General features: G+C 36.0%; 1 protein-coding gene across 8 annotated transcripts in view; it reads left to right on the top strand.

The window, feature by feature from the left end:
- DDHD1 (DDHD domain containing 1) overlaps positions 1-17,647 on the top strand; it is a 70,601-nt gene that overhangs the window by 36,539 nt on the left and 16,415 nt on the right. For all 8 annotated transcript variants that reach the window (XR_014059989.1, XM_081511598.1, XM_081511596.1 and 5 more), the window contains 4 exons: positions 642-748; positions 2,665-2,771; positions 12,896-13,158; positions 14,795-14,870. Coding sequence is in view for 7 of the 8 variants with exons in the window: in XM_081511598.1 (XP_081367724.1) it covers positions 642-748; positions 2,665-2,771; positions 12,896-13,158; positions 14,795-14,870 (553 nt within the window). In the remaining variant the exon portion in view is untranslated. The remainder of the gene's footprint in view (positions 1-641; positions 749-2,664; positions 2,772-12,895; positions 13,159-14,794; positions 14,871-17,647) is intronic.

Genomic DNA, 17,647 nt, shown 5'->3' with positions numbered 1-17,647 from the left:
AAGAGAGAGAGGGATCTATAGATTAAAAGACACTTAAGAGACAACCAGTTGCAATGCATGGGCTGTATTTGGAGCTCAATTCAAAAGTTTAAAAAAAATTTTGCTGTACCTTAATTTTCAAAGTAGAATTTAAAAACCTATATTGTGTGGAGAACAAGTAGAGAAATAGATGGAATAAGACAGGCCACAATGTGCTAGTTATTTAGAGGTAGGGTATTTTATTAGGAGGGCATAGCAGTCCACTCCAGTATTCCTTGCCAGGAGAATACCAAGGACAGAGGAGCCTGGCCGGCTACAGTCCATAGGGTCACAGAATCGGACATTACTGAAGCGACTTAACACACACACACACACGGTATTTTATTATATATTATTCTCTCCACTAAAGACTTATAATTATTTAGAATATAGTATCAAATCTTGAAATATTTGCAATCAGAGATGACAAATTTAAGAAAACAGTTTTGAAATGAAGGTATCCTAGTATTAAAGACTATTGCATAATGTAGCAGTAATTTAAACGTAATTGGACAGAGTTATAAGCAAGTTGGAAGTGTTATGATTGAAGGCATTTTATACCATGTAAATGCATATGTGAAGTTACTCTGATAGAGTTTTGTTTTGGTTTGGTTTTTTTTAAGGATGAGAGAGGCTGCAAGAAAAATAGAAGAAAGGCATTTTTCCAACCATGCAACACATGTTGAATTTCTGCCTGTTGAGTGGCGGTCAAAACTTACTCTGGATGGAGGTACATTTTGTTTAAAAATTAAATGATTTAGTCAATGGGAATGAAGTGTTTTTAATTTATTTGTCTTGAGGTATACTCACTCTTTGTTCTAGATTATTTAGGAAAATAACATCCATTTTTTTTGAAAAATAAGTAACGTCATTTTGGACCACCATATAGATTTTTCTAATAGTACAGTTTTCATGAATGCCCTAAAGTTTTTGACAGAAAAATGACTTGTCAATACTTTTAAAGCATTTGTTGTCTACAATTTCGTATGAGCTTACAGTTTCTTCCTGATAATTTTCCTCCCTTGTATTTGGAAGATAAAATCTTAGGTTTTTTGTTTTATTGTCATTCCTGCATTCCTTGGGCTGATGAATTTTACTCTAACACAGACAAATTACATAAAATATGCATCTTTCTTTACAATAAGTTTTGTCCTTTGAATATTAAAACCATTAAAGTAGAATGTTTAGGTTGATGCTTGTGAACTGTGGTGCTAGAGAAGACTCTTGAGAGTCCCTTGGACAGCAAGGTGATCAAACCAGTCAATCCTAAAGGAAATCAGTCCTGAATATTCATTGAAAGGACTGATGCTGAAGCTGAAGCTCCAGTACTTTGGCCACCTGAGCTGACTCATTGGAAAAGACCTGATGCTTGGAAAGATTGAGGGCCCAAGGAGAAGGGGATGACTGAGGATGGGATGGTTGGATGGCATGACATGAGTTTGCACAAACTCTGGGAGATAGTGAAGGACAAGGAAGCCTGGCATGCTGCAGTCCAGGGCGTTGCAAATAGTTGGACATGACTGAGCAACTGAACAACAACAAAACGGAATAAGAGAAGATATTTGCAAATGATACGACCAATAAGGGATTAATATCCCACAGCTTATATAACGTGACATCAGGAAAAACAAACAACCCAGTTAAATGAGCAGAAGACCTGAAGAATATATACAAATGGCCAAAAGGCATTTGCAAAGATTTTAACATCGTTAATCATTAGAGAAATTCACACCTGTCAGAATGGCTATCATCAATAAGAACACAACAATGGAGACTTCTCAAAGTACTAAAAGTAGAGCTACCCTATGATCCAGCAATTCCACTCCTGAGTATATGTCAGAAAAAAAAAAATGAAAATACGAATTCAAAAAGTTGCATGCACCCCAATGTTGATAGCAGTATTATTTATAATAGCAAAGATATGGAAGTAACCTCACTGTCCATCAACAGGTAAATGGGTAAAGATGTATATATACATCATAAAAAACAATGAAATTTTGCCATTTGCAATGACATGAATGGACTTGCAGGATATTATGCTAAGTGAAATAAGACAAAGACAAATACTGTATGATATCACTTATATATGGAATCTTAAAAAAAAAAAAAAAACTTGTGAATACAACAAAAAGAAACAGAACAAACAGGTGGTTTCCAGGAAGAGAGGGACAAGAAAGGTGGAGGGGATTGACAAGTACAAACTACTACATATAAAATAAATAAGCTGCAAGGGTATATTGTATAAAACGAGGACGATAGCCAATATTTTACAATAACTCTAAATGGAGTATAACCATTTACAAATTTTGAATTACTGTGTTCATCTGAAGCTTACTGTACATCAACTGAACATCAATAAAATTTTTTTAATTTAAAAAGAAAGATCCTTAGCTTGTTCCTGATTTAAAGGAAATGTTTTCAATCTTTCAGCACCAATTAGTGCATTGATGTTTGTGGTAGTTAAATATCCTTCATCATTTTTCAGTTAACAAATAGTAAAATTTCAAAAAGGTAAGTTTCATCAGATTCAAAAGTAGTCTTGACTATTTAAATTTTAATATAAAACACTTAGGGAATGTATTTTTTTCACTGTTTTTTCCCTAAAATTATCTTCTCTTAGTTCATTTTTTTTTTTTTAACTTGTAGACACTGTTGATTCCATTACTCCAGACAAAGTGCGAGGTTTAAGGGATATGTTAAACAGCAGTGCAATGGACATAATGTATTATACTAGCCCGCTGTATAGAGATGAGGTAAGTATCATGATTATCTTGTTGCTATTGGGTATTTTTTAGAGTGATAGCATGTGTGTCCTGAATTTTAACATTTTATGTTCTCTTTTGTTTTACAAGCAAATGAGAAATTATAGCCTCTATTTCATAGTGCATTTGATAGTCTTAAGCTGCCCATTGGGACCCTTAATGTTGTAACATGATAATAATATTGTATCATGATAGCATGATAATAATATTGTAACATGATAATCTTGGAAGTGAGAGTTTGGTTAGAAAATATCTCTGTGAAAATATGTCAGTTTTCATAAATCTGATTAATATCTTTGAGTATTATCCTTACAAAAGTTTTAGACACTTAAGAGTTTTGTATATAATAGGTCTACTTTTATTGTGTCATTTCTATAGTGGATTTGTATAGTTCTCAAATGGTAACGGTGCTCATACATCACAAAAGTAACCCTAAAGGGGGTGAGGGAGTGAAAGTTTAATCAGAGGGATGAGAGAATTTCTATGAATGCAATTTGTCACTTCATTGGTAAGAGAAAAAGAATTCTGTTTCATGGAAATAGCAACATTAAGTACCTAACATGTATTAACTTGTTTAATTCTTACCTATGAAGTCAGTATGATTAGTATCTTCATCTGAAGGATGAAGAAACTAGTATAAGGAGTAATTACCAGTAGAGCAACTGTGCTGCTCCAAGCCAGTCCATTGAGAATTTTGTTCATTCACATTCATTCCCTAACTTTATCCGAGATATCTTGTATATATCTATAGAAACATGTTTGCTTAGTTGCTATAGGAGCTTCTTCCTCTTCCAACTACCATTCCCTTAGGATTTTTCTTTATTTTTCTTTTCTATATCCCCCATTGCCATATACCAGTATTGGGCAAGGTTTGCCTTGATCTATTTGAAAACAGTAAAAGCAGCTACGGGCTTCTCAGGCAGTGCAGTGATAAAGAATCCGCCTGCCAATGCAGGTTTGATCCCTGGATCGGGAAAATCCCCTGGAATAGGAAATGGCAACCAGCTCCAGTATTCTTGCCTGAAAAATTCCATGGTCAGAGGAGCCTGGCAGGCTACAGTCCATGGGGTTGCAAAGAGTTGGACATTACTGTGCGACTGAGCACACACACACAAGAGCTGCAAGCAGAACTGCTCTTCTGGACTTTGTTCTTCAGTCACTCAGTCATGTCTGACTCTTTGCAACCTCATGGACTGACTGCGGCACTCCAGGCTTCTCTGTCCTTCACTGTCTCCCTGAGCTTGCTCAAACTCATGTCCTTTGAGTCGATGATGCCTTCCAACCATCTCATCCTCTGGACTTAATTCTGATCAAAAAGGAAGGCCTAATTGGTGAAGTAGAATTCTAATAATTTCCATGTTTATAGGCCTTATAGTGTACAGTGGGTATTGAACTATAGTATTGCAAGTAAACCAGTGAGGGAAGGAAAAGGAACGAGAAGGGCTGAAAGCATGTTACTGTACACACACACATACACACACGGTTGGTAGTATCCCTTAGAAGGTATCCTGAGTCTTCAAGACTAACATGCTCTGAGTCATGTCCTCCAAAAGTAGTACTTGCTTTTTTAATATCCAGAAAAACTAGAAAGGGAAAACTGTCTCATTCAAACCTCTGGCCATTGGCAAATGATGACTGAGAAAGTGATCACTTTTTATTTTGCTCTTGTATCTTCAAAGATATTCTCCTCAGAATGGAATTGAGTAAAACAGATATTCGGTAGGAGAAGGGAACTGATAGCTAATATAAGTGAAATGGAAAGAGAACACCCAGGGCTTTAAATTAGTTGGTTTTTTGATCCAGTTGAATTTAATGGAAAAGCACTGAGAACTTGTGTCCGAGATTCATCAGCAATCTTCAGCAGTGTTTCCGAAACATACCTAGTTGGAACAATCAGTTGTGGTGCCCATTAAAAACACCCCCATGGTGGGCGTTGGAGTTGAGGATATTAATGTGAATTTATGACTTTGAAAATAAGTGGGTGTATGTGGATAACATCTATATATTTAAGCATACATATTTAAACATATATATGTATGTTTATGCATGTATTATGCATGTTATGCATATATATATGCATATATTTCCTACCTCTGTCCGCTGAAAGGACTAAGAAGCAGATACCCCAACTTAATGAACACACCTAGCTCCCAGATCTTTGCCTAGTACTGTTACTCTCCACTAAGAAAAAGTAGAGTTTCTTGGGAAAATGGTTTCCAGGACTAGGGCAGGATAGGTTCAAGTCAAAGCTGGAAGAACTTGTTTTGACAGAAGGTGGAAAACTGCTCAAAAGAGTGATGAGGCAAGACGCATGGACACAGAATGACTTAAAGAAGCAGATCCCACTGACCAAATCTGGAAGAATTTGAGCACCAAAATAATTAAGTAAATATTATTACCTATTGTAGGCTTCCCAGGTGGTTCAGTGGTAAAGAATCCATCCGCAATGCAGGAGACTTGAGTTCAATCCCTGGATCGGGAAGATTCCCTGGAGAAGGAAATGGCAACCCCTCCAGTCTTCTTGCCTGGAGAACCCCATGGACAGAGGAGCCTGGTGGGCTATATAGTCCATGGGGTCACAAAGAGTCAGACACAATTTAGCAACAAAACAACTATTACTTACTGTAAGGAATTATTAGTATATTTTATAGAATTATAATAAGGTTAATGTACTTAAGAATTTTAAATCATTGAAAAATTTGTAAGTCCTTACCACTTATAAATAGATAAACAAATTGGGAAGAATCCTTTGCTTATAGTAGAATGCCCAGGGCTTACTAGTAAGTGTGGAAGGAAAGCTGGAGTTGGAAAGGTCTCATTTTGCAGCCATCATGGTAGGCTCAGACAGGAAAGGACTGGGCAAGAGTCATCAATGAATGCTAAAATGAGGGTAGTTATTTGTTGCAGAACAGAGTATTTGCATAGTCTTAAAGTGTATCCTCTCAGACTGCTTTTAGTTTTAAAATAATGAAGGACTTCCCTGGCAGTTTTGTGGTTAAGACTCCATGTTTCCACTGCAAGGGATGTGGGTTTAATCCCTGGTTGGGGAACTTAAGATCTCACTGCTGCACAAGCAAGGGAAAAAAAAAGATCTTTAAACAACACTAACTAAATCATGTCACTCTCTGGGTTAAAATCTTGGTTGACTCTCACTAGAATAAAACCATAATTAAAGAAAAAAACAGAATGGCTTTTAAAAAAATAAAGGTATACAGTGGAAAAATCAAGCAACACCTTTATGGGTTGTTTCTAAGAGACATCCAGAGGAGGACACAGCATAATTTATGCAGCATTCCAATTAGGAGGAAACATCAGATGAATATAAAATGAGGAAGTTGTAATTTAAAAGTAGGAATTGAGACTGTATTATTTTAAAATGTTGATATAATAAGGAAAAGAATGGCTGTGGAAAATGTTTCAGATAGAGAAGATTAGAGAGACATGATAGTTAATTTTAACTTCTCATACTGAACTATATGCTGTACTGGATCAGAGGAAAGGATGTTATTAGATCATCTGACAAAATCTGAATGGGACTAGATCAGATGAAATATATGAATGTGAATTACAAAGTTGATAACAGCACTGTGGTTGTGGAAGTCTTAGGAAATATACACTGGAGTATTTAGGGGTAAAAGACCATGAAATACATAACATGTCCTTAATGGGTCACAAAAAAATTCTGTGTGTCTTAATAGAAACAGAACAAATGATAAGGCAAATAGAAAAATGTTCACATTAGGTGCTGCTGCTGCTAAGTCGCTTCAGTCGTGTCCGACTCTGTGCGACCCCATAGACGGCAGCCCACCAGGCTCCTCTGTCCCTGAGATTCTCCAGGCAAGAATATTGGAGTGGGTTGCCATTTCCTTCTCCAGTGCATGAAAGGGAAAAGTGAAAGTGAAGTCACTCAGTCATGTCCAACTCTTAGCGACCCCATGGACTGTAGCCTACCAGGCTCCTCCGTCCATGGGATTTTCCAGGCAAGAATACTGGAGTGGGGTGCCATTGCCTTCTCCTCACATTAGATCCAGGGGATCTTCCCAAACCAGGGATTGAACCCAGGTCTCCCTCATTGCAGGTAGATTCTTTACCAACTGAGCTATCAGGGAAGCCCTGCCTACCACCAACCTTGTGCTAAATGAACTTTGATTTGCAGAATCAGCTTTCCTTTTTAAAGAATAAGAACAATTTTTGCCCACTTCTCACTAAGTCTTTCTTATTTTCTCTCATTTTTCACAATGACTTAAACAATGTTTGCCAAACTTTTCTGATGGTATCACCCGCAGAACTGTCAAGAGCACAAATTCCCAGGCTCTATCTCACACCCACTGAGTCAGGATCTCCAGAGAAGGAACCTGTGAAAGTATTTCTTTAGTTTATTTTTCGTAACTTTTCATTTGGGAGTAATTTCAAATTTATAAAATATTGCAAAATAAAAAACTGTACAAAGATCTTTCACAGGTATTATCCAAGTAAAGATCTTTCACAGGTATTATCCAAGTAAAGATCTTTCACAGGTTTTATCCAAGTAAAGATCTTTCACAGGTTTTACCCAAGTAAAGATCTTTCACAGGTTTTATCCAAGTAAAGATCTTTCACAGGTTTTACCCAAGTAAAACCTGTGAAAGATCTTTGTACAGTTTTTTTATTTTGCAACACTTTATAAATTTGAAATTACTCCCAAATGAAAAGTTACGAAAAAGAAACTAAATAAATACTTTCACAGGTTCCGTCTCTGAAGATCCTATCTCAGTGGGTGTGAGATAGAGCCTGGGAATTTGTGTTCTTGACAGTTCTGCAGGTGATACCATCAGAAAAGTTTGGCAAACATTGTTTAAGTCATTGTGAAAAATGAGAGAAAATAAGAAAGACTTAGTGAGAAGTGGGCAAAAATTGTTCTTATTCTTTAAAAAGAAAAGCTGATTCTGCAAATCAAAGTTCATTTAGCACAAGGTTGGTGGTAGGCAGGGCTTCCCTGATAGCTCAGTTGGTAAAGAATCTACCTGCAATGCGGGAGACCTGGGTTCAATCCTTGGTTTGGGAAGATCCCCTAGAGAAGGCAACGGCTACCCACTGCAGTATTCTGGGCTGGAGAATTCCATGAACTGTTTGGTCCATGGGGTCACAAAGAGTCAGACACAACTGAGCAACTTTCACTTCTTGGTGTTAGGCAATATCTAGACTAAATTATTTTTCAATAGTATATGTTTCCTAAGGGAAGTAATGACAAATAACAGCCAGCAGCGATTCTGTAGGATTAAGGCCTGTCTGGTGAATGAACCTTGTTAGGTTTATTTGATAGGCATAAATAAGAGCCTTTTTCCTCTTCCTCTCAGCCTTTTAGTCAAATAGATGCAGTTTTAAAATCTGCCACTTAACTAGCTTAAATAAAATTTCTCAATTTCTCAGCTTCCTCACTTAAAATGGACATAAACTACACAATTGATAAAGATTGTCATGGGGCTTCCCTGATGGCTCAGCAGTAAAGAATTCGCCTGCAATGCAGGAGACACGGGTTAGATCCCTGGGTCAGGAAGATACCCTGGAGAAGGGCATGGCAACCCACTTCAGTATTCTTGCCTGGAGCATCCCATGGACAGAGGAGCCTGGTGGGCTACAGTCCATAGGGTCACAAAGAGTTGGACACAACTGAAGCGACTTAGTACACAAAGATTGTCATGAAGACCAAAGATATTATGGTATAGTTTCCAGTACAATTCTTTGTGCCTAGATTTTCAAGTTGTATCTGTCTTTATGTATTTCAAGGGCTACCATTTAAAAAAAGGAATAGATTTACTCTTTTAATTCTAGAAAGTAAAATAAGGATCTGTGAATTGAAAATATGGAAAGGAGCATGTTTGATTACTAAATGAAGAACTGTGTAATAGCTAAAGCTGCCTTAAAAATACAGAAGTGTTACAAGCAAAAAAAATTGTAAATAATGTAAGCTGATGGATTTTAACTAAACTTACTGTGGTAATCATTTCACAGTATATACCTATATCAAATCATTGCATTGTACACCTGAAACTTACACAATGTATATCTCAATTATATCTTGATAAAACTGGGGAAAAAAAATTTTTTTTAAAAAGAAATGACCACTTCTGGATAAAGATACTCACTGAGGTAGATGCTGAGCTCCTTATCCCTTTACACGGGTGTTACTGAAGGGACTTTTATCTTCACAGGAGTTTGAATTAAATCATCTCTGAGGCCACTTTTCACTCAGATTTCTTCAGTGCTCATGGGAGGAGGACCCTAATTAGTGATTGTGCACTCAAAAGTTGTGCTTCGGGGAAAATTTTTATATACTGAACAATACTTTCTGAGGTCATGCTTTCTGAGGACCAGTTTTTGTTTTGGTTTCTTTTTTTAAAGGAACTAACTCCAGTCTATCAAGACATCATTAGAGAGCCTTTGGCTCTTTTCTTCAACCCTAAATAAAGTAATGTGGAAACTGTTACCTCTTTTGTGTAACAGAACTCTCTTTTCAACCGCTTTTTAAAAATGAAGAACTAAAAAGAGAATTGTCATGGTCCTATCTTGCCATTGCTATTTGAAAATTGTTTAATTGATATATATGACTAAAACTCTAAATTACTTTTTCTCATTAAAATTTCCTGAAGGAGAGAGAAGGACAAATGACTAATAATGTTCTTCCGCCATATTTTAGGTGTTTAAAATCTCTCTCAAAACTGCTGGGGTTTTTTCCTTTTTGGTTGACTTTCTTGATAAATTTTAATTTTTGAGCAATGGTAGTACAAAGCTGTTTTGCACTAAAAGTTGTCTTTCAAAATCATAGTGTATTGACCAGAAAAGTTCCTATATGTGTAAGCTGCAGACAGAGATTTGAAGTTGTACTATATCTGGATATGTTCTAATAAGGAAACACAAAGATTATTTCTAGTCATGTAGAAGATTATTAAAACAGATGAAAATATCAGCTCTTTAGAAACTATACATTCTCTGTTTCAGTCCATGGTGAAATACTTTAGTGTTGAATAAGATTTTCTCTTTGTTGGATATTTACTTTTTATGATTGCTAGATTAAGGAAGTTATTGGTATAATGAGTGATGCTTTAAATTTTTTAAATATGAAATAGCCTAGTCACTGGTAGAGGAACTGGTAGATCTTTTCCCTTTTTTACTATTTAATTTTAATGGGGTTGGTATTTTAAAAAACAGAAAGATTGGGTTATCTTTTGCCAGAGTACCTAGGTATTTATCTTTTAGTGTTTCTAGACTTCATGGTAGGAGTTTTAAAATAAAGCCCTTCAAAAGGAAACACTATCAACAGATGTTGCTTTTTAAGAAATGTATTTTATTGAAAAATTAGCTTTTTCAATACCTCCCTTCATGTAGATTATAAATTAGGAAAATTACAAAGTTTTAAGGGTTGCTTCGTATTCTTATCAAAGCCAAGTCCAAAGCATTACATTATAGCTCCCTTTGAACAAAGCATGTAATTTCACATCATACTGCCTACTTTTAAAATTCTATTGACTAGAATTACCTACAACCCATGTCTTGGGAGATTTTTATATGCATTTACCACTAATGTGTGGTCCTCAGAACTACTGAATCTGAAACTCTAGGATGGAGCCTAGCAATCTATATTTAACAAGCCCTCCTATCTGCTGGATCATTGAAAAAGCAAGAGAGTTCCAGAAAAACATCTATTTCTGCTTTATTGACTATGCCAAAGCCTTTGACTGTGTGGATCACAATAAACTGTGGAAAATTCTGAAAGAGATGGGAATACCAGACCATCTGACCTGTCTCTTGAGAAACCTGTATGCAGGTCAGGAAGCAACAGTTAGAACTGAACATGGAACAACAGACTGGTTCCAAATAGGAAAAGGAGTACATCAAGGCTGTATATTGTCACCCTGCTTATTTAACTTATATGCAGAGTACATCATGAGAAACGCTGGGCTGGAAGAAACATAAGCTGGAATCAAGATTGCCGGGAGAAATATCAATAACCTCAGATATGCAGATGACACCACCCTTATGGCAGAAAGTGAAGAAGAACTAAAGAGCCTCTTGATGAAAGTGAAAGAGGAGAGTGAAAAAGTTGGCTTAAAGCTCAACGTTCAGAAAACTAAGATCATGGCATCTGGTCCCATCACTTCATGGGAAATAGATGGGGAAACAGTGGAAACAGTGTCAGACTTTATTTTTTTGGGCTCCAAAATCACTGCAGATGGTGATTGCAGCCATGAAATTAAAAGACGCTTACTCCTTGGAAGGAAGGTTATGGCCAACCTAGATAGCATATTTAAAAGCAGAGACATTACTTTGCCAACAAAAGTCTGTCTAGTCAAGGCTATGGTTTTTCCAGTGGTCATGTATGGATGTGAGATTTGGACAGTGAAGAAAGCTGAGCGCCGCAAAATTGATGCTTTTGAACTGTGGTGTTGGAGAAGACTCTTGAGAGTCCCTTGGACTGCAAGGAGATCCAACCAGTCCATGCTAAAGGAGATCAGTCCTGGGTGTTCATTGGAAGGACTGATGTTGAAGCTGAAACTCCAATACTTTGGCCACCTGATACGAAGAGTTGACTCATTGGAAAAGACCCTAATGCTGGGTAGGATTGGGGGCAGGAGGAGAAGGGGACGACAGAGGATGAGATGGTTGGATGGCATCACTGACTCGATGGACATGGGTTTGGGTAAACTCCGGGAGTTGGTGATGGACAGGGAGGCCTGGCGTGCTGCAATTCATGGGGTCGCAAAGAGTCAGACACGACTGAGCGACTGAACTGAACTGAACTGAACCAGACCACGTACATGGTTTCAGTAGCTTTAACAAGGACCTCAGTATTGTACAGTAGAGGTCTGTGAGGTTAGCAACCAGAACATTGCACCTTCATTCATGTCACTGCCAACCCAGCCAAGCAGGAATGCTCAAATAATTTATTTCCAGTTTGATTCTGCTAAAGAATGTTCAGTGAACCAAATGGAATGAACCAATGAACCAATTGGTTCAGTGAACCAATGTCTCTTGAAACAAAACAACAAGATATGGAAGCAATTAATAATTAATGTTTGTATGTCTGAATCATAGCTGATGTATTAAAAAGAACTGAAATGAGAAATTGAGTATAGGAAGTTTATAGCCAAATAGTAGTAAGCAGTGATAGGAAGAGGAGAGGACTACCTTAAAAATCAGGTCAGGGCCCTGTATGAATGAATTTGAGTAACAAAAGAACCTTGTTCTTCTCACTTCATAAAATGCTTCAGTAATATTTATTAAAGCTAAATTTCAAAGAAAGCAGTTTTATAAAGAAAAATAGCTAAGATACTTCTGACATTATTAACTCCTAAATCTTAAAAGTCCTACTTTTTAAAAATAGAACTTTTTAAAAGTATTTAAAAATACTTTATATTACCAACATAATGGGAATTTTGGAATACCAAGTACATCAACATAACCATTTTCCTTAGTCATACAGTGACCTTTCATTTTCATTACTCTTATCTAAATGCAGAAAGTAATAATGTATATAATATGTTACATATACAATATGTTAGTAACCCTGTTATCATAAACTCAGGTATTCTTTTCCTAAACTTACTGCGGCTTAAAAAGTACAAGGTATGAGACTTTAGAATAGCATATGAGTCCATTACAAAGAAGAAAAAATATCCAGAGGCTTTTTGGAAATCTTACTAGAATCTACATGGAACTTTTTTTTTTTAATGCATGAAACTGTTGGCTTAAGTAGTTGGTTTAAGGACTGTGAAAGGATCTGTGTGGGTAACATCTGTCTTTATTCTTTAGTGTTGCTGTGGATTATAATATTATGTATACCTTTTTTACATTGGGAAGATCCCCTGGAGAAGGGAAAGGCTACCCACTCCAGTATTCTGGCCTGGAGAATTCCATGGACTGTATAGTCCATGGGGTCACAAAGAGTCGGACATGACTGAGCGACTTTAACTTTTACTTTACATCATTTCCTGTAGGGTTCTGAAGCAGCTGAGTTAATTTTAATAACCTAGATATATCTGGCTAGTAACATATTTTTCTTTCTTAGAGTATTTGAGTTTAGAAATAACTTTTTTAGAAGTGATTATTCTAATTTGATGTTTTCTTATTTCAAACAGCTAGTTAAAGGCCTTCAGCAAGAGCTCAATCGATTGTATTCCCTTTTCTGTTCCCGGAATCCAAACTTTGAGGAAAAAGGGGGTAAAGTCTCAATAGTGTCACATTCCTTGGGATGTGTGATCACTTATGACATAATGACTGGCTGGAATCCAGTTCGACTGTATGAACAGTTGCTGCAGAAGGAAGAAGAGTTGCCTGATGAACGATGGATGAGCTATGAAGAACGTCATCTTCTTGATGAACTCTATATAACAAAACGACGGTAAAATAGCCTAATCTCTTAAAAGAAATTAAAATGTCTTCATGGAATCACTGGACTTCTTAGTAGAAAACTTCAGATTTTTCATAGTAAAGAAAAAATACATTGTTTAGGGTACAGAATAGAATATTCAAAGATTATTGAATAATATGCCTAATCAAGCAAGAGACGATTAATTTTGATACTAATTACATGTGTTTTCCTGTAGCATAAAATTACTCTACCATCTTCCTCTTTTTGCTTCTTTTTTTCTTCACAGTTTATTAGAAATGAAATCTAAAACTTATACCATGCTGAGTCACTGTGTAGAATCTGATGGGCCTCCACTTTTGTTATTATTCTGAAAATAATTTTAAAGCCCTTTTTTCTTGGCAAATATATTTTAGATTTTATAATTATTTAATCATTTGCAACCTTTCTGATACTATCTTTTTTAGTTGAATTCATTATCTATTTTTTCTTCTGATACAACTGGTAGATAGGTTAATTGAACAAAATATAAAACATAAATCAAGTAGAAAGAAGAGTATAAAAATCACACATAATCTCACATGAGAACTGTTAATGTGTTAGAATATTTTCTTAAAAAAATAGTAAATATATATTCTATAGTATGAGATGCACTCCAGAGATTATAAGTATCCATTAAGTTAATAAGCCCCTGATTCTGTTAATCCTGGAATATGCCTGATACTGTCTTTTAATTCTTAGCTATATTCCTATCTTCATCTCTGATTACATGCTCTTGTTCTCTTGATGGCCATTCAACTGACTCTAATAGATCTGTGAAAAGTCACTCATTTTGATAGCATTATATAAAACAGCCAATTTAGTTGTCTTAAACTTTTACTCAGGAAGCATTGAATTTATTTTAGTCTTACAGAAATTGTCTAAGGATTTCATTAGAATTTTATTAATAAGTACCATAGGGAAAATACATAAATTTTATAGGACCAAAATAGCTAATAGTTTTGAAAGAAAATTTCATGTTGCAAACTTTAGCACTGCATTTTTTGTTTGTTTTTTGTTTTTGTAATACTGTATTTTAGACAAACTCAAGTAAAAATGTTTTTAACAGGTTTAGAAAATGAACTGAACCTTTTTAAGTTTGTTCCATTGTTTATTAAATGTAAGTACATACAGAACATTTTATTAGGAAAAAGTTGAAATAACTCAAGTGTTCATCAACAGAGAAAGGCAAAACTGGGTTTATCTATATGATGGGCAATTAAACAGTTGTTACAAAGACTGAAGTAGGTTAGGAGGCAATGAAGTGAAAAGATTGCTAAGATTCATTATTAACTGTAGATAAAGGAAAGACATAGAAAAGGGTATGTGGTATGAACATTTGGTGTGGTTTTTGTAAAGTGTATATATGCTTGTATGTGCCTCACGTTTTACTAAAGATTCCCCCCCCGAAACCTATTAACAGCATGTATTGGAAGATGAGGGGTACTTTTATTAAGTATTTTGTAAACTTTTATAGAGTTTCTGTACTACAGCAAGTTCATTTATTAAATACTGTCAAGGATTAATTTGAGGGATTGGATGGGTTCTTTATGCTTAGTGAACTAGTGAGCATCTAATACTTAGGAAATTATGATTATGAATGTGTACATAATCTCATACTCCTCCCTAGGCTGAGAGAAATTGAAGAACGGCTACATGGATTAAAAGCATCATCTATGACACAAACACCTGCCTTAAAATTTAAGGTAAGGAAAGACAGATGAGATTTTCATCGTTTACCTCAATTTCTTTTCAAGCATCATTTGAAGCATGATGTTAGGGATCACATGAAATCCTAATTATTCTTTGAAGTGAGTCTTTTTTTGAACCCTTACAGTGTGTTGGACCCTGCTGGTTTCTAGATTCTACTAAGAAAAGAATGGGCAAGACTCAAAATACATAACACAGTGTTACTGGGGCTATTATATAAAATAATATATAGGCACAAGAAGGAGGTTTAATTTTGCCTGTAAAGGTTTATAAATGAATAACATTTGTACTTGATCTCTGTAAATTGGATATTGCCAAGTAGAGGAAAGAAGAAATGCTCTGTTCTTAAAAGAAGCAGCATAAACAAAGGCGTGGAGGGATATAACTCATAGTACATCCAAAAACTAGAGACAAATCTGGGAAATATCTAGTATTTAAAATTAGTTTGTGACCAACTAGTTGTATATGGTAAGAAAAATAGCTGAAAGTATATCAGTGATGATTCCACAGATGGAAAGCTGGTGTGTCAGCTGAAGTGTATGACAGAAACACAAGATGTGCATGTGATGCAGTTAGTTTGGAGCAAGGTGAGCAAACCAGTTTGGCTAGAATATACAAGATGCGGGGCATGGGGGCTGTGGGAAAGTAGGAAGAGAACTTGATTTGACAGGACAGTGGAAAGCTTTTCGGGGTTTTTGAGCATCAGAATAGATCTGTCTTAGCAGTGGTTTAAAGAATAAAAAGTAGCAGAGAGACATTGACATTGGCCTATTGGAAGGGACACAACTTATAGCTGAATAAAAGCTTGTTTGCAGTGTTAAATGGAGCATGACGTAAGTCTCCTAATACTCATTTCCAGTTGAATATATGCCCATGTCTAGTGTACTGGGTTATCTCTTCTTGATACCTGTTTCTTTTATCATAAGAACTTAACATACGGGTTACATGATGGAATGATGCAGACATACTTACTGAATCTATTCCTCTGACTTCTAAAGTTTTTTTTTTTTTAACTTAAACATTTAAAAGCCATATGATAAAGTTATAAGTTACATTCAAAACCCATAAGAGCATGGTCTTTGGAATCACCCCCACCTGGAATTTGAGTTCCATATCTACCACCATTATTATATATAATCAATGTTAAGTATGTAGAATTGCTCTGATAGGAAAAATAAACTCTTCTATTTCATGTCCTGGGTTTTGTTGAGTATGATCCACTAAGTATATTAGAATCTCAAAATTCAATTAGCACCTTACTAGAATTTATGCCCTTGTCAACCACAAATTGGCACTTGCCATCTACCTCCACAAGGATTGAATCATGTGCTGCTGCAGCTGCTAACCTTCAGCAGCCTCCTGAAAGGAGTTCAGGGTGAAGAGCAGAAATGAGGCATTCTGTGCTTGGGGTAGTAGGTGGGAGGGGTTAGGAGGGGGGTTGAGAAGACTGGCAGGACAGGTCTTCAGATAGCTAGGTATTTTCCAGAGCCAATTTTATGAGCCCAATTCTTGTATCTCCTCATGTCTTTAAAAGCACTAAAATCATTCATAGTGATGACTGTTCCTCATAACTAGCAGAAACCTTCTGGAAAAATATGTGCTTGATTGCATGTATTCCTCCTTCACCAAAATCACATATATACTCACCTTCCCCCCTGCATCTTTGGGACAGTTTCTCAGAGCTACCTGAGGTGCTGTCTCCCAGGATGCAGTCCTCATATTGCCCCAAACAAAACTTAACTCACAGCTTTCCTGTTGCATGTTTTTTTAAGTTGACACCCTAGAGTTTGTATATCTTTCTAATACATAGTCATGCAGTCTAATAATATGAATTTTTAATTATATAATTACTTATAGAGAAAAATATATAGATAACTGAAATTTAAAATTCCCAGGTGGCACTAGTGGTAAAGAACCCACCTGCCAATGCAGGAGATGTAAGAGATGCTGGTTTGATCTCTGGGTCGGGAAAATCCCCTGGAGGACGAAATGGTCACCCGCTCCAGTATTCATGCCTGGAGAATCCCATGGACAGGAGAGCCTGGCAGGCTACAGTCCATGGGGTTGCAAAGAGTCGGATACAAATGATTTAGCATGCACGCACAGAAAGGAATACATAATGCATTGGCAAATTAATATTTAGAACTCCAGAGTTCTAAAAGAAACAGAAGTCTTATATGCCTGTTAACTGACAGATGGCTTTACTTTCAGAATAAAATATTAGATTTGTCACATGTGACCATTGAACTTTAAAAAGAACAAAAAAAACTATCAACAAACATTGGTCTGGAGAGTAGAAAACTTCGGTTGTGATCATGAGGCTTTGCCACTAACTAGTTATATAATATTAGCCAGATTACTTAACATCTCTGAATTCCTCTGTTCATTGATCTCTAGACAGAATACTTAGACTAAATGTCTAAAGCGTTTCTTCACCCATAAAATTCTTTGACAGCTGTAGATAACACTAAAGCAGTCATTACTCTTACTAGAAAGATAAGTAATTCCTTTGTGTTTGTCAACCAAAGTGCAAATCAATCATAAACGAAGAAAAGTTGTTTAATCCATGGATTTAGCAATTTAACAAACATTTATGAAGTGCCTGACCAATATATAAACCATTTTGCTGGGGTGTATGTGTGTGTGCACACATGCATGTGTATATCAAGCAGAAAGGATTTACAGAGCTTTCTCTTCCATCTTAACTATTTTTGTATCTTTATCTTTTATTCTTTTCTCACTTTATAGAAGAAATGAGAGTAATCCTTTCAGA

The sequence above is a fragment of the Giraffa tippelskirchi genome, chromosome 7 (genome assembly GCF_054371585.1).
Source record: "Giraffa tippelskirchi isolate mGirTip1 chromosome 7, T2T-mGirTip1v1.2.pri, whole genome shotgun sequence".
NCBI lineage: Eukaryota > Metazoa > Chordata > Mammalia > Artiodactyla > Giraffidae > Giraffa > Giraffa tippelskirchi.
Note: the sequence above shows the minus strand (reverse complement) of the source record. Positions and strands in the feature narration are given on the sequence as shown.